The sequence below is a fragment of the Mus caroli genome, unplaced genomic scaffold (assembly GCF_978045245.1).
Source record: "Mus caroli unplaced genomic scaffold, Mus_caroli_1 scaffold_7, whole genome shotgun sequence".
Lineage (NCBI taxonomy): Eukaryota > Metazoa > Chordata > Mammalia > Rodentia > Muridae > Mus > Mus caroli.
The window spans coordinates 109,998,412-110,023,737 of NW_028227262.1; the positions used below are offsets into that span (position 1 = coordinate 109,998,412).

Genomic DNA, 25,326 nt, shown 5'->3' on the forward strand with positions numbered 1-25,326 from the left:
TCTCTTCATGCTAGCCTCTAATCTGCCCCTCTCAAAATCCTCTCTTGGGCCCCCTCTTCCCTCACACACACAATATATATATATATATATATATATTTTTTGGGGGGGGGGGGTGTTTCGAGACAGGGTTTCTCTGTGTAGCTCTGGCTATCATGGAACTCACTCTGTAGACCAGGCTGGCCTTGAACTCAGAAATCCGCCTGCCTCTGCCTCCCAAGTGCTGGGATTAAAGGCGTGCGCCACCACCGCCCAGCCAGACACAGTATTCTTAACCTAGCTCTGCCCACCCTCAAAAGAGCCAAAAATTTAAAAGATGAAAAAGTGAGAAGAACTCTAATGAAGATCAGCCTTTTCACCTTCATCTATCCTGCCTTCCGTCCTTCTGGAGGATGCTCTGCTTCTGATGGTGTAGCTAAATGGCTCAAGGGACTTGCTAGGACAGAAGTGCTTGACTGCAGCTGCCAGTTGACAGCTATAAAGTGCTTAACTGTTTTGTTCCCTGCTACACATGCACAAAGAACTTACCAGCCATGGTGCCCAACAACAAATGGTACTGAGCAATCTTTTGTGAAGGAAGTAAGAAGTACTGTCTCATCTGCATGTCTCTGGACGCTGTCGTAGGCACCACTAGAGGAGTGGTACAAGACCACGGATTAATTCATTAGGAGGGTTTGCCATGGGCCTGGGGCTACAACAATTTATGATGGATTAGGAGGCCAGACATTAGCACTGTTTTCTATTTTAACTTATCAGAGTTTAATGTACATATAGGACAGTACAAATGCCATAAATATAGAGTTGGTTACATTTTCATTGTGTATAAATTTGCATTTATTAATAAGAATGTATGGTTTGCTTATTTCCCTTCAGATAATTTTTATGGTGGGACGAGGATACCTATCCCCAGATCTCAGTAAGGTACGGAGTAACTGTCCAAAAGCCATGAAGAGATTAATGGCAGAGTGCCTCAAAAAGAAAAGAGACGAGAGACCACTCTTTCCCCAAGTAAGAAAGACATCCTGACACCCCAAAGTTACTCACGGCATAATCTTCATATGCAGCTTTTTAGTGTGATGCAGGGAAGTGGAGGGATACAGTTTGGGTTTTGAGTTGGGATGAAGGTCCAGATGAGCAAACAAGGCAGTGACGTTACAAAGGCTGAAGGAGTTTGAGATCCCAGTACAAGCTCTTTATCAGGGCTTTGCATTTGTCCTACAGTTCTCAAACTCTTCAGAAGTTATTCTATTTTACTTTGTGTCTGAGTGTTTTGCTTGCATATGATGTGTGTACTACTTGTGTGGCTGCTGCACCTAGAGGCTGGGAGAAAGGCCCCCTGGGAATGGAGCGGTAGCAGCTGTGAGCCATGGGAACCCTGCTATCTCTCTCCCAGAGTTCTCAAACCTTTTGATCTTCGAATTCTTTCACATACGTTCAAATAGTTAACAAAAATAACATTATGAGTTTATAAACAATGAAAAAAATGAATGAGAGTGGTCTTGATTTCGGGTGTTTTCCCTATTTTTATACCAGTAACATACTTGGATTCTCTGCTTTGTACTCACTGTGCCTTAGTATCTTATACTATGTTGCCTCTGACCATTTACTTTTCTCCTTACACTTTTGACCAGGGGTCATTCTTGATGGTTAAAAAAAACAGATAGTACATTTTCTTTATGCTAGATTTTTAAACTTTTTTATGTATTTATTAAATTTTTAATTATATACTTATATATTATTTTACTATATATTAATACTATGTTATTAATTTTGTTGTTTTTTAAATTATACTCATACTGTAACTATGTACTATATAAAGGGTCTTACTTCAACTGACCTGGGACTCAGTTTGTAGCCTGGGTTAGCCTGAAATTCACAGACATCCACCTACCTCTGCCTCAGTGGGTGCTGGAATTAAAGGTGTATGCTACAACACCTAACATCTTCTTTTAAAAGATTTGTGTGGCAGTGTGAGTGTGAATGTGTGCATGTGTGCATGTGCTGAAGTGCCTAGGAAGAACAAAGGAAGGTATTCTGTCCCCTAGAGCCAGAGTTTTAGGTTTGTAATTAAATTTTTACTTACCATTCATTTCAAGACTAGTAAATGATCTGAAATACAAGCAAACACTAACTGAGTGACTTATTCATTCATCTGTGTATGTATATAAAGCTATTGTTACTGTGCTAGCTTTTTTTACTTTTGTGCAGATGGGAAAATACCCAGTTTCTCTTTGTTCATCAATCAAATGAAAAACAATGCTTAAGTCGAATCTTATTCTAAGTATGATGAGCTCTTAAAAATTTATACTACCCAGATTTTTATTCTGCACTCTGCTTTTTCTTGTCTTCTGTTTTGTCCCCTTCCCCACCCCTTTCTTCTTACAGATTCTCGCCTCCATTGAGCTGCTGGCCCGCTCATTGCCAAAAATTCACCGCAGTGCATCAGAACCCTCCTTGAATCGGGCTGGTTTCCAAACAGAAGATTTTAGTCTGTATGCTTGTGCTTCTCCGAAAACACCCATCCAAGCAGGGGGATATGGTGGGTTTCCAGTCCACTGAAACACCCTGAGTGAGACAATTAAAGTAAGGTAGCAACAAAAACAAATGAACAGGTTCCCTTATATTTAAATTAAGTAGGATACTCTGTTATTTACAGGTGAGCCAAAGAATGTTTGTGTTTAAAAACTTAGAAATTGCTTTCCAAGTCTTAGAATTATGCTGAACATTGAATTTTCAGCATCAGTGCATACAAATGCACAAACACTGCTAAGCATTTTCAGCACCCTTTCCAGAGGTGTTACCGCCTATTCTGAGTTTGTTTTCTTCACTTGGCCGTTCCAGTTACTAAGCTCGAGGTTTCTCAGTTTGCTCATGCAACTCTCTTTATTAACTGTCACTTGTCATAGGGACCCCAGAGGAAGGCTTTCCTCTGTGTGTTCACAGGTGGGAGGTACACAGTAGGCTAGCCTCTGTCCGCTGTGCGAGCTGACAAATAATAGCCAAATAATCCTGGCCTCATGCTTTCTATTTCCCTCTAGGCATTTCTCCTTACTATAGTTTAGAGTATGTGAAAGTTCTTTATTTCCTTGAAGAAATAGCTCATTTCTTTTAATAAGTTATGGATGTGAGTGCCAAAAATATCACATTGGCACATTTGACATAGGTAAATGACTTAATGTTGGATTTTAGTGGAGAAGTATAAGTTAAGATTCTTTTTAGATGATATTTATATGTTAAAGATGCCGACATGTGTAAAAGTCAAGTTTCTTTTGCAAATGCCTTGCCCTTTATTCTCACTTCCTTCCCCAAAAGAAAACTTTACAAAATTATGAGGATCTTTAAGGTGTTTGCTCTTTGTTTTTGTTTTACTTCTTTAGATAATTGGTTGCCAAACAAGCAAGTGATGGTCTGTTAGGTTATCAGGTTACCCTTACCTTTTTGGTGGACTTACAGCAGTTACTCAGCCTGTGTCTCATAAGCTTTCTTGCTGATAGTCTTTGTCCAGAAAGATCCCAGCCATGGTGACCGACCGATACTCTTCTTGCATTCCACAGTGGCATGTACCTCTAATGTTTACATTTTTATGTATAGAGAAATGAGTGGGATCTAACCATGATGAAGTATAACTTTCCTGTGACTTAGAATCTAAAAGCAGAAAAGTGGAATCATGTGGTCTTTAAAAAAAAAAAATCCTGCCATTTCTACTTTATAGTCACCTAGAGACCAAAACCTATTGATACTCAGTTACTCAATTTAGACTTATGATAATGCTTAAATAAAACCCAAAGCAAAAATTACTCAACAGACATTATTCTTTCATACATGTTATTCTCCTTTGAAAACAGTAAAGCAGAGAATTGGGAAAACTTTAATGGTAATTGAGTTTGTAAGCACCACAGATAAACTTGTGAAACCTTTGCTTTCCCGCACTGTTAGATTTCATGTAAGGAAGCTGCCTGTTGATTATTATCATCTACCTCTTATCCCTCATTTGGATAAGTTAAGAAAGCCATTGTAATCTTACATACTGATTCATGATTCTAAATATAAAAGAACCTTTCTCATATAAAAACACACAAACAAACAAAAGAAACCACCAGCACAGTGCAATTAGGGTCTCAAGTCCAGGGCATGACTGGCTACATAAAGACCCTGTCTCAGAAAACTTAGGACTGGGGACATAGCTCAGTGGTAGATTACTCTATAGAACGTGCAAGTGTTTGCATAGTGTTTGATCACCAGTATGGGAAAGGGAAATGAGGAAAAAGATATAACACAGTGTAATATATTAGAAGCCATCAAAACTCAGGATTTCTAAATCTTTGGTGCCATAAAGATGAGTTTACTGGTAGGTGGTGGTATATGTACCTAACGAAGTTATTGCAAAATTTACTTGGTCCATAGAACACTCAAACATTTTAAGCATATGAAACAGATCAGCATATGAAGCATAAGCAGAACATGGAAGGATTTTTTAATGGAGCTCTCTCTCTCACTCCCAGCATACCTCTTACTAGTGTGTTCCTATCCTTGTCCATTGTCTTTCTGCTCACCCCTGCTACCCCTCATGCCCTACCGTCCTCATGTGACTCGCTCATACTCCATCCTTTGCTCCCTTCCTGGCTTCCTCCTCTTTTCTCCTTTCTTTATTAGCTTGTCAGCATTGGCATTTCTAAGCTCTCTCAGGCTGCTCAGAAACTCATGTGCTGTCCCATAAGCACTCAAGCAGTACCCCACAGAATGCATAGGAATTGATTTCCCCCTCCCCATTTGGCTCACTGGGAAATTAGCCCAAAAGGAAGAATGTTAAATGGCAGGTAAAATTTGTAGGTACAGATACAGAGAACTTGGAAGCACTAGAGTTAAATCACTTTCCCTTTCTGTATATTTTTCTTAGTGGTGCTGTTTTGGTTTTGTATTGTTTTGCTAAGAGTTCTAGTTTTTTCTCATAAAAGATTATACCCTACTGTTTTGTTCTGGGCCTTTTTATTTATTTTTTTTAAGTTGTGTGATTTGGAGCAAGTTTCCAGACCACTTAGCAACTTGCCCATTTGTAAAACAGATTCCCTGTACATCCCAGGCTGGCCTGGAACTTTGGACTTCCCTACCAGTACCTGCCAAGTGCTGGGATTATAAGCAGGAACCACAGTGCCTGGCTTCCTTCTTTGGTCTTTTGGTTCAACAGTGCCTTTGTTAGTTAATCATTAAAAAGAATCCTTGATGGAAAGAGATAATATGACTGTCTGTAGCCCAGTTAGTTGTGTTTAGGCTAGGAAAGCAAACTTTAATGATTAAAACGTGATTTGAGTGCTAAGAAAGATGGCAGGGAGACAAGAGCGTGGCAAGGTCAAGACCATCATGCTGATCTTCTCAGCATATAAATCTTAGGATTCAGTCCACCAGTCATTAACAGTCTGCTACATATGAGACATACCAACATTCCCTAGCAACCAGTCCAAATTTGACAGAAATTAAACACTGGAGAGGTTATTCCTAGTAAGAGAAAAATATCAGATATAATAATATTCAGGAGTCTAAGGCAGAAGGTCATGGGTTTGAGGTCATCTATATAGCAAGATATTCTTTAAAATAAGAAAGTCAATGACAGCACTTACAAAGTCAAGTAGCTGGGGCTACCAATATGACTCAGGTGGTGGATGGGGCATGCCTTTTATCCCAGCACTTGGAGACAGAGGCAGGCAGAGCTCTGTAAATTGAGACCAGCCTGGTCTACAGAGCTAGTTCCAGGACACCCAAGACCACACAGAGAAACCCCATCTAAAGAAAAAAAAACAAAACAAACGAGGCTGGAGAGATGGCTCAGGGGCTGGAGGTTAAGAGCACTGATTGCTCTTCCAGAGGTCCTGATTTCAATTCCCAGCAACCACATGGTGGCTCACAACCTTCTGTAATGGGATCTGATGCCCTCTTCTGGTGTGTCTGAAAACAGCACAGTGTACTCATATACAAAAAGTAAGTAAATCTTAAAAAAAAAAAGCAAAAGGAAAGTAGAAAGGTGGCTGTGTGAGGCCTGCCAAGGCTGTGAGTGAGGCTGCCGTGCAGCGTGGTACCCAGCTGGGCCATTCTCCGCAGCTTTTTATTTTCTTGATATGGCTGAATTGTTCTTTTGTGGATTCCAATGACTCGAGGTTTAAACTAGTGACTTATGTTACAAGGTTTGTAATATATTTAACTGATCACCTTTCAGTGAGACCCAAATAAGGCTTTTCTGTCTTGAAGTTCTTTCGAGATGACGTTTTAAAATCAGCTCTTGTCCTCCCTCTACAGGAGAATTTGCAGCCTTCAAGTAGCCAGCCCATCATGGCAGCATCTACTCTTTATTTCTTAAGTCTTGTGTTCATAAAGTTTGTTAACATCAAAACACAGTTCTGTTCCTCATTTTTTAAAGATACAAAATTTTCAATGCATAAGCTCATGTGGAACAGAATGGAATTTCCTATTCAACAAAAGAGGGAAGAATGTTTTAGGAACCAGAATTCTCTGCTGCCCGTGTTTCTTCTTCAACATAACTATCACGTGCATACAAGTCTGCCCATTCCCAAGAAGAAAGAGGAGAGACCCTGAATTCTGCCCTTTTGGTGGTCAGGCATGATGGAAAGAATTTGCTGCTGCAGCTTGGGAAAATTGCTATGGAAAGTCTGCCAGTCGACTTTGCCCTTCTAACCACCAGATCAGCCTGTGGCTGGTCATCTGATGGGGCGATTTCCATCACCAAGCATCGTTCTTGCCTATTCTGGGATTATGTTGTGGAGCACTTTCCCTATCCACCACCGTTCATTTCTGAGGGATGGAGTAAATGCAGCATACCCTTGTGTAGCGCCTGTTTAGTCCTCAGCAGCTGCTGTCACAGTGAAGCTCTTTACAGTTAAGTGGTGGGGGAGAGTTGAGGAGAGCCTGCCTCGGGGGCAGAGAAAAGGGGATGCTGCATCTTCCTCCTCACCTCCAGCTCTCTCACCTCGGGTTGCCTTGCTCACTGGGCTCCACCTAACCACTCAGGCTGGTCAGTGCTGGCACACATTGCCTTCTTTTCTCATTGGGTCCAGCAATTGAGGAGAGGGTTGGGGGATTGTTTCCTCCTCGATGTAGCAAATTCTCAGGAAAATACAGTCCATATCTTCCTCTCAGCTCTTCCAGTCACCAAATACTTACGTGGCTCCTTTGTCCAGGACATAAAACACCGTGGACAACACCTAATTAAAAGCCTACAAAACTGCTTACTGACAGTTTTGAATGTGAGACACTTGTGTAATTTAAATGTAAGGTACAGGTTTTAATTTCTGAGTTTCTTCTATTTTTATTTAAAAGAAGAAAATAATTTTCAGGTTTAATTGGAATAAATGAGTACTTCCCACAAGACTATATACCCTGAAAATTATATTTTTGTTAATTGTAAACAACTTTTAAAGAATAATTATTATCCTTTTCTCTACCTAAAATTATGGGGAATCTTAGCATAATGACAATTATTTATACTTTTTAAATAAATGGTACTTGCTGGATCCACACTAACATCTTTGCTAACAATCCCATTGTTTCTTCCATCTTAACTCCTACACTACATCCTACATCCTCTTTCTAGTCTTTTATCTATAATATGCAACCTAAAATAAAAGTGGTGGTGTCTCCATTCATTCTTCCTCTTCCTTTTTTCCCCAAGCCTGGTCTTCAAAAGGTTGGGTAATTCAGTACCTGAGCTCCCTAGGTGGAAATGGAACTATTAGGGACATTGGAGTTGCAGGAAAGCATGAAGCCTGTCCCCAGTTGTTCTTCTAGAACCCTAAATCTTATCTTTGCACAGATCAAAAGTATCACCTCGTCACAGTTCCCCTTAGCCTTTACTTACAGGTAATATAAAAATCACCATAGTAGTAAAGAAAACAACTGGATGGATTGATGACCAGTACCTCTCAGAGCCAGGAATCTTGAATCTCCAGGATTTAAACATGCAAATTTAAGGAGATGTACTTAGCAACTTCAAGCCAAGAACTTCCAAAAAAAAAAAAAAATACTATCGAATCTAAAATAAAATGGAATTTTGAGTTATTTTTAAAGTTCAAATTATAATTGATACCACTATGTATTTAAGCCTACTCACAGCAAGTTAGATGAATTCTGCTAAACTCATTGCCAGACTGTGGTGGTGGTAGTAGTGTGCACCTTTAATCCAAGCAACTCAGCAATCAGAATGAGGTAAATCTCTGTGAATACAAGGCCTGCCTAGTCTGCAGAGCTAGTTCCAGGATAGCCAGGGCTACACATACACACACACACACACACACACACACAAACCCTATCTCAAAAAAACAAAATTAATTAATTGATAATAAAAAATAACTAAAGTATCATCAAAGGAAGGCCTACTGGAAGTTTTATATATTCCCAGTAAATTGAAAAATATTCTGAAGTTATTAACCAGTTAGCAACAATGTGTTTTTAAGTCTTACGTAAATAGAGCAAAGTCTTAAAATGTTCAAGAGCTGAGAAGATAATTGTGCTTGATATGAAAAATAGCCTCTCTGTATGATGTGCCACATCGAGAGGCATCATTACCCTTTTAAATGCTTCTTAATGTGGCTTTGTTCCCTTTACCCAGGATTAGCTAGAAAGAGCTAGGCTTCGGCCACAGTTGCACATTTCGGGCCTGCTGAAGAATGGGAGCCTTGAAGGCTGGCCTTGGTGGAGGAGCACCTCAGTACTGGAGGATGGGGCCTGTACGCAGCATGGAAGTGGTCTAGACAGAGTGCAAAGCGACAGACTTCTTTCTCATTTTAGTATAGGGTAATGTCTCACTTGAAAAGGGAAAGTAGAGTTGATATTAAACGAAGCTGTGCCCAGAAACCAGGCTCAGGGTATTGTGAGATTTTTTTTTTTTTAAATAGAGAATATAAAAGATAGAAATAAATATTTTATCCTTCCTTCTTATTTTCTATCAAATAGATTTTTTTTGTCATTTACAAACAACATAAAAAAGGTTTCTTTTGTAGGGTTTTCTTTCCTTCTTTTTTTTTTTTTAGACTGCAGATAATCTTGTTGAGCTCCTCAGAAAATACAAGGAAGTCCTTGTTTGTGCAGAGCACTTTATGAGTAACTGTATAGACAGAGTGTGGCTGCTTCACTCATCCTAGAGGGCTGTAGCTGTCGGGCCATGAAGTGGCTGCAGTGCCTCGTGAGATCTGTTTTGTTTTGTTTGGAGTGAATTCTTTGAAAGGTTTGAGTGCAACTATGTAGGAGTGTTTTTAAATAAGTAGCATTCCTGATGAACTTTCTCACTATTAAGCTACAGGACCCAAACTCTACCACTAAGATATTATTAACCTCAAAATGTAGTTTATAGGAGGAATTTGCAAATAGAATATCCAGTTCTTTCTTATATGCATCTTCAACAAAGATTCTCTGTGACTTGTCGGGTTTGGTTCCTGAACAGCCCATTTTTGTATTTGAGGTTAGGAGGGCATAATGAGGCATCCTAAAAGACAATCTGATATAAACTGTATGCTAGATTTATGCTGGTATGGGAGAAAGCATTCTGTAAAGACATGATTTAAGACTTCAGCACTGTCAACCAGAAACCTTGTAAATACTTCCTGTCTTGGTGCAGCCCCGCCCCTTTGATCACACCATGTTGTCTTGTGCTTGTCAGACACTGTCAGAGCTGCTGTTCGTCCCTCTGCAGATCTCACCTGTCCCCACTGCACACCCACCTCCTGCCTCTTGCAGACCTCAGCATCTAGCTTTAGTTGGAAACAGTTCAGGGTTCAGGTGACTTCTTCAAAAAAAAAAAAAACTACCTCCTCAGAATGAGGTAATGAATAGTTATTTATTTTAAAGTATGAAAAGTCAGGAGCGCTAGAACATGAAGATGATTTAAGATTGTAACTTTCATGTGTATTGTAGTTGAGCACTTGTTTTTGTCCTAAAGGGCATTATACATTTAAGCAGTGATTCTGTTTAAAGATGTTTTTCTTTAAAGGTGTAGCTCAGAGTATCTGTTGTTGGAATTGGTGCCAGAGTCTGCTTAATATATTTCAGAATCCTAACCTTAAGTCAGTCGCATGAAGTTAAGTAGTTATGGTAACACTTTGCTAGCCATGATATAATTCTACTTTTTAGGAGTAGGTTTGGCAAAACTGTATGCCTTCAAAGTGAGTTGGCCACAGCTTTGTCACATGTGCAGATACTCATCTGAAGAGACTGCCCAGCTAAGAGGGCAGAAGGAAACCCTTTTTTCATATGATTTGCTTCTTTGTCCACGTTGGCATTGTTAGTACTAGTTTATCAGCACCTTGACCAGCAGATGTCAACCAATAAGCTATTTTTAAAACCATAGCCAGAGATGGAGAGGTCACTGTGAGTAGAAACAGCAGGACGCTTACAGGAGTGAAATGGTGTAGGGAGGCTCTAGAAAAATATCTTGACAATTTGCCAAATGATCTTACTGTGCCTTCATGATGCAATAAAAAAGCTAACATTTTAGCAGAAATCAGTGATTTACGAAGAGAATGGCCAGTCTGGTTTAACTCAGCTGGGATAATATTTTTTAGAGTGCAATTTAGACTGCGAAGATAAATGCACTAAAGAGTTTATAGCCAATTCACATTTGAAAAATAAGAAAATGGTAAATTTTCAGTGAAATATTTTTTTAAAGTACATAATCCCTAGTGTAGCCAGAAATATTTACCATATAGAGCAGCTAGGCTGAGACACAGTCCAGTGACATTTCTAGAGAAACCTTTTCTACTCCCACGGGCTCCTCAAAGCATGGAAATTTTATACAAAATGTTTGACATTTTCAGATACTGCTGTAGTTTAGTTTTGAAATAGTATGTGCTGAGCAGCAGTCACGTACTAACTCCGTGAGAGAAAACCACATCAAATTGTGCGTCTGATTTGTTTTCAGAGAAATGCTGCCAATTAGATACTGAGTTTTCAGAGCTTCAAGTGTAAACTTGCCTCCCAAGACCTGTTTGCAAAGGAAGTTGGCTAGTGCTACTGACTGCTCCAGCACATGATGGGAGGCAGGGGGCTGTCTCTGAAGTGTCTTCTAGGAAGGGACAATGGAATAGTGAGAGACCTGGTCAGTGTGTGTCAGCTGGACACTCCATGCTATGGGACTTGCATCTTCTGTCCTCACCATCCCCAAGACATTGTGCTTTCCCCAGTTGTCCTCTAGCTGTTTCACTCAGACACCAAGATGAATTACTGATGCCAGAAGGGACCGAAATGGCCAGTGTGTTTTGGGGGTTGTATCAGTTCACTGGACAATAACTTTAATAGTTTCAGATCATTTATTTTTACTTCCATTTTGACAGAGACATTTAAATGGAAATTTAGTCCTAACATTTGTCATTTGAAAGGAAAAATTAACAGTTCCTATAAGATAATTTTGAGGTGGAATCTGACATCCTAATTTTTTTCTTTTCAGTGGGTTTGCAGTGAGGGTCTTGTATGCACTAGGCAAGGGTTCTACCACTAAGCCACATTTCCCAGGAAATAAAATGTTAACAGTTAAAACAAACACACACACACACAAATACACAAACACCTTATTACCACCTTAGTAAAGTGAGAGATGTGGGTCCTTTGTCTCAGTCTCCACAATTTCAGCTGCCCCTTTTATGAATTACTCAGTCTCGCTAAACTGCTTACTTTTATTTACCTGGTTTGACGAGTTGCAGCTATATAACCAGTTGTGCATGAGGACAACAGCCAGTGTGTTTGTTTTGTTTTTGTTTTTGTTTTTGTTTGTGGTGCATTTTTGTAAAGAATTCCGTAGATTGAAGTGCTCTTTGAAAACAGAACTGAGATATATTTATTCTTGTTAGCATCAAACAACATTTTGTGCAAATGATTTGCTTTTCCTGGCAGGCTGAGTACCTTATCCAGCGCCCACAATTGCGGGTTCCCATCTACCATGTCCACAGGGGAGACAGACGGGAAGCACATGAAGGGTGTGCTTACAGAGTTGTAGGAGTTATGTAGTTCTCTTGTTGCCTTGGAAATCACTGTTGTTTTAAGACTGTTGAACCCATGTGTTTTTGGCTGGGCTGTGAGTTACATGAAGAAACTGCAAACTAGCATATGCAGACAAAGCTCACAGACTAGGCATAAATGGAAGAAAATGGACCAAAATAAGGCAGGGTGACACATAAATCTAGGGCTTCGGAGAAAACTAAGGGTGGAAGATGAACTATAATCACCTGAATACAATGTAAGAGTGCAATAAGTGTGCTTATTCTAAGCTGTGAACTTTTTTTAAATCATTCCTTTCTAATACATTTATGTATGTTCCATTGCTGACTAAAACCAGCTATGAGAACATATGCCTTCTTATTCCTGTTAACTACCAGTTTAAGTGGCTAACCTAAATGTCTTATTTATCTTCATTTTGTATTAGTTTACATACCAGGTATGTGTGTGTGCTGTATCTTCTTCCCTTTATTTGAAAACACTTTTCACTGGGTCATCTCCTTGGCCATTCCACAACACAACTTTGGTTTGGCTTTCAATGTCACCTTATTTGATGGACTGTGTCCCAGTAACAGAATTTATGGTATTCCCATTGCTGGCTGTTCTTCCGATCCTTTGCTTCTACAGCACTTGTCTCTCCTAAGATAGTCAGAATCTAACTGATCAGGGGATGGACTTCACCATTCATCGTGTCTCTTCAATTCTATTAAATAGACCACTCTTGGGCTTTAGACCAGGAAAAAGGAGACAGCTCTAGCCATCTACCAAGCCTCACCCTAAAAGGTCACCCGTACTTCTTGGTCTGAGGACAAGTCTCCACTCCAGTAAGGGAGAGGGGAGGAAATGCTTCCTGTTTGAACTGCAGTGAATTCCTATGGCTCCTGTTTCACCACCCGCACCTATGGCAACCCATATACATTCCTCTTGTCTGTAACTGCCAAAGGTTGGGTTTATGTCACTTCAGTTCCACTCAAGCATTGAAAAGGTTCTCATGGAGTCTGGGTGTGCCCAGTGAAAAGATGGGGACTTTTTCATTATCCACAGACCTCTCTATACCTGCTTTGCAAAAATTATAATGGAGTAACTATTTTTAAAGCTTATTTTTCAATTCATAAGAAAAAGACATTTATTTTCAATCAAATGGATGATGTCTCTTATCCCTTATCCCTCAATGTTTGCTTGAATTTTGTTTGTTCCCTATACCTTCTCCCTAATTCTTTAGTTCCTTCCTGCTCAGGTCCCTTCATTTGTACTTTGGAGTTTTTCTCATGTAAATTTGTATAATGGAAAATATTGTTCAGTTTGGATAGAAAGCATGGAGAAATAAATAAAAAAAAAAAGATAGCTGAAAATCAAATTGAAGAAATTTATTTCTGTGTAAAGTTATTTAAAACTCTGTATTATATTTAAAGAAAAAAGCCCAACCCCCAAAAAAGTGCTATGTAATTGATGTGAATATGCGAATACTGCTATAATAAAGATTGACTGCATGGAGAAACCTTAAGATTATTTTTCTAGCATTGCCATCCAACAATAGTAGGCACTGGCTGTTGACGGTCATTTCAGGCTAAGATGCATAGTTAGTTCCATACTGTTGCTTGCGCTTGATGGGTAGAGTTGAAGTTGCCAGATCCCTGCATGGTCAAGCCAGCTTGTGATAGACTCTTTGTCCAGTTTTGGTGAAGATCCTCAAACATTTAACAGTGTTGTGACCTGCATCTTTGGTTTAAAGTGACTGCTCTCTGTGTATCCACACAGTTGAAAGTCTAATTTAAAATTTTAAAGCAAGTGGATGTGTAGAAGTCATCTCAGAACTGTTTTTTTTTTTTTTCCCCTTGTGACACAGCTGGCAATCACAGCCTTTCTATAGTAACAGACTTTTGTCCACAAACACATCTGAAAGTGAACTATGTGTTCACTCAGAGCTGGTGTTAACCCCCTGACTTTATGCATTTAATTTCAGAATCTCCGTTTTGAAAAAAAAAAACACTTGAAATAACCTCGGACAAAATATATCAAGCTACTAGTCAGTTTCCAGAAGAAAAAAAAAAAAGATAATGGCCTTGACACTCCATACCTGGGAACCGTGAGAACAATATGAAGGGTATTTGGCAGGAGGGCAGGGGCCTGGGGGGTCCATTTCTGACCTTTCCATTCTGCCTCTCCAACCTAAACATGCTGCCAGGACTTAGCACTGTCTGAACCATAGTTCCCTCAGCTGAACAAAAATTATTCTGTATTTACAAACTGGCTTCCTAAATGACCATGTGTAATTACAAGAGTCATTATTCAGGGTATCATACATGATAGTTTTCCATACAACTTATTTCCGAATTATGAATGTTTTACTTAGCTTTCAAAATGTTTTCACAAAGATCTCTACCATGCCAGCTCTTCTGAAGGGGCTGTGATCATTCTATCTTAGTGTCTGGATTACATATAATCTCCCCAACTCACAATACTGGTAGAGTCATTAAATAAGAGAATCCTCATCCCATAAACCTCTGATGGTCGTGCCCATCAATACACAGTGGGTCTGACTTCCCAAAAGTGAATGCCGCTAGAAGAGGATGCTTGCCAGACAATGCTGCGCTTGCACCTGCTGTCTTTAAGTCCCTGAGAAGGGCAGGAAGTGGAGGCTCCTTAGGTAGGTCCGCACAGCACCTTGGGCTACTCATGGCTCCGTGACAATACATACTTGTCTCCTGCAGATGGCCAGATAGTGGTAGGAAGCAGAAGAGCCATCCTGTTCTAGAGAACAGGTTTGGGGCTGGTGGGGCTTTCCTGTGAAAGTCATACCAGGATTCCAGGGTGGTTAGAAACCTAGCTTAGATGAAATGTTCTAAAAATATTAGTCACAAAAAGTAAATAGTTGCTTTTAGTTAGAGTAGTGGTTCTCAACCTATGGGTTCTTGACCTTTGAGGACGATCACCAAAGACATTGGAAAATACAGATAATTGCATTACAAATCAACAGTAACAAAACTACAGTTACAAAGTAGCAGTAAAAACAACTTTGTGGCTGGGGATCACCACATGAGGAACTCTATTAAAGGGAGGCAGCATTAGGAAGGTTGAGAGCCAATGGTTTAGAGAGCATTTCCTTCCTTCCTTCCTGCTCGGCATGGGCTAAGCTGTTTTACAAATGAGGACTGAATTAAGGCACAAGATTAAAGGTAAGTACTTTCCCACACTAAGTAAAACATAGACTTAGGGTCAGACCTGGCTCCCTGACCTCCAGAGTTTGAAGTGTTATATCTATCAGATTGTACCCTGAAACCCACAAGTAGGTAGTTAAACCAGCTTGGGATATAGCCACTGACCATGTTTCATTGTTTGGGTTTGGCTTTTTTTCTACTAACAGAAAGAGTTTAGCAAATTTCCAACCCATCTGCTCATAACTCCACTTTATCTAATAAAATAGAAATAATACTGAAGATTGGATGAAATACAGGCTTATAACAGTGTCTAGCCTGTGCTACAATTTGCTGCGAATTTCCATTGTATGTTACCATCAATAAATGCTGTACTTACTGTTTCTTTGGGAAACAAACCCTTTTCCACTTTAAGGTATTTTCTCATGTGCTATATATACAACCAAGTAGAAGCCATTTCTTTGAGCAGGTTGGGAGTTTACCTGTTACGTAACTTCTTTGCCTTTAAGGAAAAGAACTAATGGGATTATCCTGCTTAAACTCACTGTTGTGGACTTTATTCTAAGTGGCTCTTCTGCCACAAGGAGAGGGTAAGGGCCAGAAAAGAGCCACTCTCTTGGTCTTTCAATTTTTAAAGCCTCTGGATTGGTTACGCTTACTCACATTCACACAGATGTGAACCCAGCCCCATGGAAGTGTCCCCAGTGCCACAGGTAGAACTGACTCTGGCTGCCAGTGAGAAAGGCAGCTGCTCCACTTATTTCAGCTCCTACTGCTACTGTGGCAACCGAGGAAAAGGAAGTAGATATCTGTGTTATAGGAAAACAAACCATAGTCCAGCTTGAAGCCTGCTATAAGTTGGCTTGGGGTACTTAATGACAGACACAAGCTTACAACAAACACCTAGTTCCACCCTGTTCTTACTTGTTCACAGCCAAATCAGGCAGTCTCTCCAAAAACCTTGGTAAGTCATCTTGATCTTAAACCTTCTGTAGACCCTACTTACTCAGTACAGCTACATCATTTGTGATTTGAAAAGATTTAACACATATCCCCCCATAAACTCTTGTGTTTGAACACATGGCCCATGGGGAATGGCACTGGTAAGAGGTGTGTCCTTGTTAGAGGAAGTGAGTCACTGCAAGGGTAGGCTCTGAGGTCTCCAATGCTCAAGGTACATCCAGTGTCGCACAGTCTCTTGCTGCCTTTGGATCAAGATGAAGAACTCTTCGCTCCTCCTGCAGCACTTTGTCTGCCTGGATGCTGCCATGCTTCCCACCTTGATAATAATGGACTGAACCTCTGAGACTATAACCCAGCCCCAATTAAATGTCTTCCTTTAAAAGACTTGCCTCGGTCATAGTGTCTCTTCACGGAATGGAAACCCTAAGACTTACCACATCATCCAGTAGAATTTTTTCACAGTTCTGATTACTGACTTTCCTTTTTTTTTTTTTTTTAAGATTTTTTTTTTTATTATTATATGTAAGTACACTGCAGCTGTCTTCAGACACTCCAGAAGAGGGCGCCAGATCTCATTACGGATGGTTGTGAGCCACCATGTGGTTGCTGGGATTTGAACCTCGGACCTTCGGAAGAGCAGTCGGGTGCTCTTACCCACTGAGCCATCTCACCAGCCCAAGGTTTATTATTTATTATATGTAAGTACACTGTAGCTGTCTTCAGACACTCCAGAAGAGGGCGCCAGATCTCATTACGGATGGTTGTGAGCCACCATGTGGTTGCTGGGATTTGAACTCCGGACCTTCGGGAGAGCAGTCGGGTGCTCTTACCTGCTGAGCCATCTCACCAGCCCCTGACTTTCCTTCTTAAAGTCCTCTACAAACAAAATGCTTTTGTCTGGGTGAATTTGAGACACATCTCATTCTGTCCCCCAGGCTGTCTCCAGCAATTCCCTGGCCTCACTCTCCACAAAGCTAAACTTATAGGTGTGCAACTCCACCCCACCCCCAATCCTGGCACTGTACTCCAAAGACCAAGGTGATCAAAACCCCAATGAATAATTAAGTACTCAAGTTACATCACACCAGACTTTTCTCTGTAGATGAAGGACTTCCTCATAACTGTTGTGGTGCCACAGAAAGTGGAGGGAGGAAATAGAAAATCTTAAACTTATCTCCATCCCTAAGAAGTTCTAAGGCATGTGTGACTTATGAGTTCTACAAGAGGCCACTTGGAAAGCAATGGACTCTCCTGACCCCTAACCTCTGGGGCAACAATCTCTGGAGCATCTATATGGTCACATCACCTGTCCGCACATGAGGCAAAGGCATGGTATGTAAGTTACACGTAAGCTTTGGAGTCATAGGTAACCTAACAAGTGAGTGATGCTAAGCAAGAAACAATCTCCGTGGTCCTTGATAGCCTCAAAGAATATCTACCTACATCATAGGGGACCCGAGAGGGTCAGCTGAGAGGGCACAAACCACTGGACCAGCAAGCAGTTAGAGGATAGGAAATAAAGGACAGCTGTCATCAGAAACAGAACTCAGTTCCTCGTTTTTTGGCAAGCCACTTTAATTTACACCTTTAATGAAGTCTGTAATTTCTTGAAATGTCTCACCTTGCTCCTGTAGGAAAAGAAAAGCAGTTAAGTTTTAAGAACTATTACATTTACATTTACTAATCCAAATGCATACTCTTGTTTATCCAATTAAGCTTTTTTTTTTTTTTTTTTTTTGAGCTCTGAGCTGAGTAGTCTTTCAGAAGAGAAAAGCAAAATCTCCCTTTCCACTCTAGCCATTAGTATTAATTCCATCTTCCCATCTGAATGGTGAGAGCAGGCATGCTTTTGCAGCTTCAAATCATAAACTAACTGTAAGTCACCAGACTAGAACTGTTGTTGTTGTTGTTGCTGTTGTTATTTAGTAGTTTTGTTTTTTGAGACAGGATAGCCACAAACTCAGAGTCTCTGCCTGCCTCTGCTTCCCAGTGGCTGTTCCATCACCCAGCTATTCTTCCTGGCAGGGTCTTAACTAGCTCAGGCTGGCGCAACCCTGTAGTACTGGTCCTCTTGTCTCCGCATCCTGAGTGCTGGTATTAAAAGAAAGAACCAACAAGCCTGGTCCTCTCTGGTCTGTTACACTTTGTTTTGTGCTGGCAACTGAACCCAGGGACCTACCTGTGCAGAACTGACCTGTCTTTATTCAATGGGTGGTTAGTGTTCCAAACCTAACACTAAAAATACTTTTTTTGTTTTTAATATATGATAAGAAGAAGGAGTAAAGGGGCAACAGGCCAGCAAATATGAAAATGGTTACACAGAAATGGCGGCGGTGCTACGTGCTGTTGGGATATGTTTGCTTAAAGCCATCAAAACAAGTCAGAATGTGAAAAAGCTTTAGAGGCTGGAGAAACGGCTCATCAGTTAAGAGCGCTTGTTGTTCTTCCAGAGAACCTGGTTCTGATTCCCAGCGACCACACGGCAGCTCACAACTGTGTGTACTCTGGTTCCAAAGGATCTGGTGCCCTCATACAGGCAAACATGCAGGGAAAACACCAATGCATATGAAAATGTGTGTATCCTTAAAAAAATAAATAAATAAACTTTAGGGCATACCTACTGGTTCAGAGAGTTTACAATGTCAGTCCTCATCATCAGGAGGGATTCCCAGTTCTTCATCTGTCCACTGTGAAGGATCTGGATATGAAAAGTGACCCTGGTGACAAGGGAGCAAAAGAAAACAAGGTCAAAGGTCTGTACTCATAAATGCAGCTAGTTAAGTTTCAAAATAAAGCTTGAGAGGAGAAACAATGTAATCAGTACAGCTAACACCTGCCACATATAGCATGAGCACGCTCCTCCCTTAACCACTGGCTCAACCCACTTCAATCTACTCACTACCCAGGGGCTGGGATTCTTTTAGAGGTAGCAGCCTAAGCCAATGAGTGTGTTTATGATGGAGTATACGAAGTGGAGGCCACAGACTTCATATAACACTTCCCATCTCAGCAGTATCTCACTGTCACCCTTCCCTCCTGCTGTGATATTTGGGAGCCTCAAGTGGATGCAGTCTTCTCCTGACTTGGAGCCCTGTCTGCTGCAGTATCATCCACGGCCTACAGCCTAATACAACAGAAATGCAGCAGATGTCTCCAACAGGCAATGTGCAGCCAAAGCTCATTTTCAAGAAGCAAGGGCACAGAGAAGTGCTCAGAGGACAGAAGCAGAGCACCCTACCATTGTGAACCTATAAAAACCTGTGCAGTATCCTTTGTTTACATTTCCTTATCGTGCATATGGCCGAATGCATGCATGCCCACATCATAGTACACCTTGGGGAGGCAGAAGTCCGTCGACTGGTGGAAGTCTGTTCTTTTTCCATTAAATGGGTTCCAGGAATGGAACTCAGGTTGTCAAGCCCAAAGTGCCTTTAACTTGCTGAGCCATATTGCCAGTTAAAGACAGTTTTGTGACTGAAGAAGCTATTTAAATCGGATTTTTCCCCCACCTATCCTGAAAATTAACCTAAATTTACTAAAATTCAAAGTGTCCTAGATTCAAAACTTCAATTTTGAAATTTCATCTTTTTTGGCTTCTTTTAGTGCTGGGGATTGAACCCCAGGGGACTCATTGCCCAACAACCAACCTCAATGTCTTGGCCGGGCAGTGGTGGCACTCGACTTTAATCCCAGCAGTTGGGAGGCAGAGGTAGGCAGATTTCTGAGTTCAAGGCCTGCTTGGTCTACAAAGTAAGGTCCAGGACAGCCAGGGCTACACAGAGAAACCCTGTCTCAAAGAAAAAAGCAAAAGATTTCAATGTCTTAAGGATGTAATTTCCTAGAAAACAAGAGTCTATATAAATGCGACAAGCAATAGAATAGTGACCAATAACTCCCTTTCTCAAGACGAATTATCTTTTATCTAGTACACCCAAAAATAGTTGCTCTGGGCCTCTGGATGTTAAGCATTTTAAAAGAACTTAATGCTGGCTGTGATGGTGCCTGCCTAGTGCTTAGAAGGCAGGGAGTTAAGGGACAGTCCTACCTACCTATATGGAAAGTGAGCGCAACCTGGGCTACGTAATACCCCAAAAAAGTTTTGACCCACAAATGAAGATAAGTGTAACACACCAATCCTAGAATTACTTTTAATTCCCCCCCCAACATGGCTACCTAATGGACACCACAAATCACAGATCCCCACAATGTACATCGACATATAAACAGGTCCAAAAGTGGCAAGTTTCACTAGGTAATATGACAATATGGTGGTAAAGGAATATACCTGGACAGAAAAAAAATCTCCAAACACAAGCTAAGCTATCTATGCATCTCCCCTCTCCTGCTCTCAAGTTGGGACTAGAACTATTCTCCTGTACTTACCAGCACAGCATCCGAGTCATGCCAAAATCGCCAAAGAATCCAGAACCACATGAGTGAGCTTAAGAACTCGCCCTGGATCACCTGGGAGCGGGTAAGCTGGGGAAACTCCCTGTACCGGGGCTGAATATGTACACCACCGCCAGCACTGGAAGACAAAGCAATACGGGAAACGGCTTCTTACTCCACTTTCAGAGAAATCATCTCAGCTTTCTGTAGCATCCTTAAAACTGAAGCTAGCACATCTCATCATAAAATACAGATTGGCGGCTCCCACTTCCTTTACATAATGGCTTGTCATTTAGCTTGCTTTAAACTTGGGGAGCAGGAAAAGTAGCTGAATTGACCAGAGGCCAATGTATGGTTTCATTTCGTAGATAGTCACCATTTTGCACCAGAAATATTAGTGATGGTTATGGGGTGCCACCCCAACAGTTTTGTATGAAGGACTGTGAGCCTGAAGTAGTGGGTAATTAACTTACCCTCCCCGAAAAGGAAAATCAAAGTTATTTCTGTTCTGTGTACTTTCTCTATGTACTTCAGAGAATATAGATCCTGTGCCCTAGTGCAAATCTTTCTCCAAAGACTGTCACACAGAAGCTAAGCCCTGGAGCACAGACCTGTCATCAGCATTTGGAGGGGGAAAGGCAGGAGGCAGCTCAGCATCAGCTACACAGAGTTCAAGGTCAGCCTGGGCTGCATGACCTTATCCCAGGAGGTGGAAGAAAAAAGAAATTTTAAAGACTATCATATAGGAAAGTTAATAAGAAAATCTTTTTTAAATTTTTTATTCCTCTGAAAAAAAAGCAAAGAAGCTGCAACAATAAGCCTGACTAAGCTAGGTGTCATGCAGGCATTTGTTGGCAAGCTGGGGCACACACTCCATAAGGGCTATACTTTCAACTGGGACTGTGGTAAGTGTAAGTTGACTCTAATGTAAATGAGGTAATTTATACTTAATGCAGGTATTTCTATCACCTATTCAGCAGCAAACCATATGCTGATGCATATGAACCAGATATAAAAATCTCAAGTGTGCCTATATAAAATATGTTCTACAATTTCAGTCCAGCATAGCAAAAAAATGCACTAAAAGTTCCTGTAGAATTTGTAAATAGCAATTTTCCTATGGTTCTTCCCCAACCTCTGCCCATCTTTTTGTCCTAGCAGAAGAGTGAGTCTTGCTCAGTCACTCTGGACTACATCCCCTTGAGATAGGATCTCCCACTGAGCCTGGGGCTGGGCCCAGGCAGCCTCTTGACAGTGTTCCTGCAGCACTGGGGTTATATGTGCAGATGGCAACTCCTGGCTCTCCCTCTGGGTGCTGGCATCCAAACTCAAGTTCTGCTGCCCCCGTTCTTACCCACAGAACCAGCTCTTCAGCCCTGATGGTTGTTGACAAGCTGGGACTGTTTTTATTATTCCCTCCCATTCTGAAAGATCGCTAGCTAGCTATTCAGTATTCACCACGTGCGCCGCACTGGACTTTATGGCTGTTATCTGTCGTCTGAACTTTATAAGACAACTTTATGAGACAGATGCTAACTGTTTTACAAATGTGATCACAAGCATGTTGATGACAAAGCCCAAGAATGTTGCCTACAAGCAAATAACATTAAATAATTTTGGTTTTATTTTCCATTTTATTAACTAAAGACCTAACTCTTGTGCTTGGGGTATAGCACGATGATATAGTACTTGCCTAACAGGGGTTTGGTCCCAAGTGACACACACACACATATACACACAGACACAAACCATAACCCTTCGTTGAAATTCCAACCAGCTAAAGTTGTCTTGGTGATAAAGATCTATTTTTGTGTGTTTGCCCAGCTGATAGCACGTTCAGTTGGAAGGCTCTGAATGAGATCTTAGTTATCGATGGTGTGAAAGGTGATTTTTAATGAGGCAACCTCACCATGTGGCCCAGGCTGTCCTTGAATTCACTATTTAGCGCAAGTTGGCCAGGAACTCATCATCCTTCTGCCTCTTCCTCTTGAATGCTGAGATTAAAGGAATGCTATCACCGTTGGCCAGGAACTCATCATCCTTCTGCCTCTGCCTCTTGAATGCTGAGATTAAAGGAATGCTATCACCATGCTCTATTCTTTTATAGACAGGATCTCCCTGTGTAGGCCAGGCTGCCCTCAAACTCCCAGTCCTCTGACAAGGCCTCCCCACAGCATGTTCACCTATTACTTTTAGCCATTCTGTCAGGTGTCATCACTTCACAACTTAAAGAACATCACAGAACCGCTTCTGTAATTCCCTTGTTTACCAACTGTATTTAACAGTTATTACCCAAGATCTACCTGTGCAGCCAGACCAAAGTGGCACACACCTTTAATCCCAGCACTCTGGAAGCAGAAGCAGGCAGATCTCTGTGAGTTTGAAGACAGCCTGATCTACAAAGTGAGCTCCAGGATAGTCAGGGGTACACAGAGAAACCCTGTCCCCAAAAGGGGTGGGGGGAGGGGAGGAGGGAGGCACAATCTCAATAAATACTTGTGTGTCATGCTTCAGCCAGACTAAATGCACTGTGGCAATCTAGACACCCTGAGGAATCTCCCAATTAAAATAAACATGATGCTAAAATGAAATAAATAAAAGGTCCTTTTTCAAGTATCAGTAACTGAGCACAAATGCCTGGGAGGCAAGTGCTGAAGCTGGCATTCACAGGGATCCCACTCAGAGGACTCGGAGACCCAAGACAAGTGGTCTAATCATTAGACTCCTAAATCAAGCTGTAGCCTCATAATGAAAGGGCGAAAGTAATAATTAATCAGCGAGAAGGAAACTGAAACTTAGTTACCAGAGGCCAAACTTCAGGTAAGTTTCCACCTAAACTATTGCTGGGTTGGACCTTTTGTGGCCCAAAAAACCACACCAAGGGCTGGGAACTTAGTTGAATAGTGGAACCCTTCCCCCGTTGGAGGTAAGGGAAATCCAAGCGAAGTAGTGAAACTGGACGGGAGGCATCCCCAAAACGGTATGAAGATCTTAAAAGAAATCTCGATGGACAACACCTGCCAGGTTATATGCTCTCAGTCAAAAGAGAGGGGTGGGGGATCAGGGGAGAAGGCAGGGAGTAAGGGGATGGGCAGACAGAGACAGAGAGATATCAATACAACAAAATAAAGCTATAAGTATTACAAATCTCCGGTGGAGAGAAGGCAAAATGAGTAAGACACAGCATCCAATCTAGGATTTAAAGTGCCAAATCTAAACACCGACTTGGGGGCGCACGCCTTTAATCCCAGCACTCCGAAGGCAGAGACAGGAGGATCACTAACGAGTTCCAGGCCAGTCGAGGCTACACGGTGAGGCTCAAAAAAAGTGTCAAATTTCAATCGTAAAAATGTACCTAATGGTGAAAATAACAGACTTACTATCTTACTGCCTTAAGGTCTCCGTGTCTGCCCTCCAAGGCACTCCCTGCCTGGACCTGTCTTGTCTCAGAGCCCATCTCCACCCGTCTCCATGCGCTCCGGACCTCCACTAGCCAGCTGCTTGGAAGGCTCAGGCCCGGAGACTGTGCGGGGCTGGATTCTTATCACTCGGGTCTTAGTTAACGCCTCTCTCCCGCAACCCTGCGCCATCCCTTCACCTCTACCCCACCAGGTCAACTAAAAGGCCAGTCTCGGTCCAGGCAAAACTACAAGACCCAGCATGCCTCGGGCGGCAGTGTCATACACCCGCCCGGGCGACTGCTTCAAGGTGACAGCGTCCGGATGGCAGCGCTGCCTGTTCAAGCCGGCCGAGCCCTCGCCCCCTCCCGACACTCACTGACGGACTCCACCGTCTCCAGCCGCCCGCGCGCGGCAGCCCCGGAGCAGGCGGCCTCCGACGCGACCGAAAGGTACCAGACGGGTGAGCGCAGACATACTAGCAAGACTGCAGTTCCCACCCCTGATGCGTCACTTCCCCGAGTCCCGGCCCGTGACGTCACTGCGTCGCACGTCTCTACCCGGGCTGATGGTAGGCCACAGCGGGCAAGCTCAAGCCATTGGCGGACCTTAGAGGCTCCATGTTAACGGGCAGATAGGTTGTCCTTCAGGAGGAGCCCTGGCTGCCTCGTGGCACAGCCTGGCAAGGTGCTCTTGGGTGACCTTACTGCTGCTCCCTGCTTTGGCTCACATAGACGGTGCTTTCATGGATGTTCTTGCCACTGTGGGCCCTTGTTAAAGGCCTAAGCCCTTTCTGAACCACGCAATGTTTATTTTATAACATCGCAATGTTTATAACATCGTTGTTTCAGTATTGTTCTGAATGACTAATCAGCCAGGGTGTTAAATTTCAGAACCTGGACCGGTGGCACGGGAATCACCTGAGGAACCCAACCCTGCACACTCAGAATAAGTGGGCCAGGAATATAGGGGAAGGTTCCTAACGCCTTGAGCCTTAGCCAATTCGAGGTTTTTGGCATTTTCTCTTGTTATTAATGTAATAAGCAAGCAGAAAAATAAGGACATGAGGGCAGTCCAGTTAAGTCCAACAACCACCAAGATGGCAACAAATCGAGACCTGACCTCAGCCGTAGAAATGTACTCGCAGTGGGAGCTGTAACACAAATAGATGCACTGAGACGCGCAGATGCGCTCAGTCTCCTGCCATTAGTGGGGAGGGAATGTGAATTTTCAAGCTCATCCTCATAAAACAAGACATACATATCTGTTCCGAGTTATTAGGTCTAGAGGATAGCCTACTGTCATCTTTCCGGAAAAACTTTAATTTTTTCATTCACTTCAGATTTCCTTTAAGAAACAAAGGCTCCACTGGCTATTAAAATAGTCCGCCTTCCTCGGCCTGCTTTTTTCTCTCAGTATTGCCTCTGTTGAAATCT

The 25,326-nt window shown here is 41.9% G+C and overlaps 2 protein-coding genes across 13 annotated transcripts in view; one reads left to right on the forward strand and one right to left on the reverse strand.

Moving 5' to 3' along the window:
- Braf (B-Raf proto-oncogene, serine/threonine kinase) overlaps positions 1-13,483 on the forward strand; it is a 124,631-nt gene extending 111,148 nt beyond the window's left edge. For all 10 annotated transcript variants that reach the window (XM_085840673.1, XM_029478322.2, XM_029478324.2 and 7 more), the window contains 3 exons: positions 871-1,005; positions 2,383-2,536; positions 6,286-13,483. In XM_085840673.1, the coding sequence (XP_085696799.1) occupies positions 871-1,005; positions 2,383-2,536; positions 6,286-6,308 (312 nt within the window). In that variant the 3' untranslated portion in view covers positions 6,309-13,483. The remainder of the gene's footprint in view (positions 1-870; positions 1,006-2,382; positions 2,537-6,285) is intronic.
- Positions 13,484-17,657: 4,174 nt separating this feature from the next.
- Ndufb2 (NADH:ubiquinone oxidoreductase subunit B2) lies at positions 17,658-24,412 on the reverse strand. 3 transcript variants are annotated; one of them, XM_021165541.3, is made up of 4 exons: positions 24,270-24,412; positions 20,487-20,631; positions 18,725-18,820; positions 17,658-17,731 (listed from the first exon to the last, which is right to left on the reverse strand). In XM_021165541.3, exons 1-3 carry the CDS (start codon positions 24,365-24,367, stop codon positions 18,746-18,748), a joined length of 318 nt encoding a protein of 105 aa, XP_021021200.1. In that variant the 5' UTR covers positions 24,368-24,412; the 3' UTR covers positions 17,658-17,731; positions 18,725-18,745. The 3 variants fall into 3 exon arrangements, with proteins under 3 accessions (XP_021021200.1, XP_021021199.1, XP_085696803.1); XM_021165540.3 differs by having other exon boundaries at positions 18,721-18,820; XM_085840677.1 differs by lacking the exon at positions 24,270-24,412 and adding an exon at positions 23,873-24,000 and having other exon boundaries at positions 18,721-18,820.
- Positions 24,413-25,326: the final 914 nt, after the last annotated feature.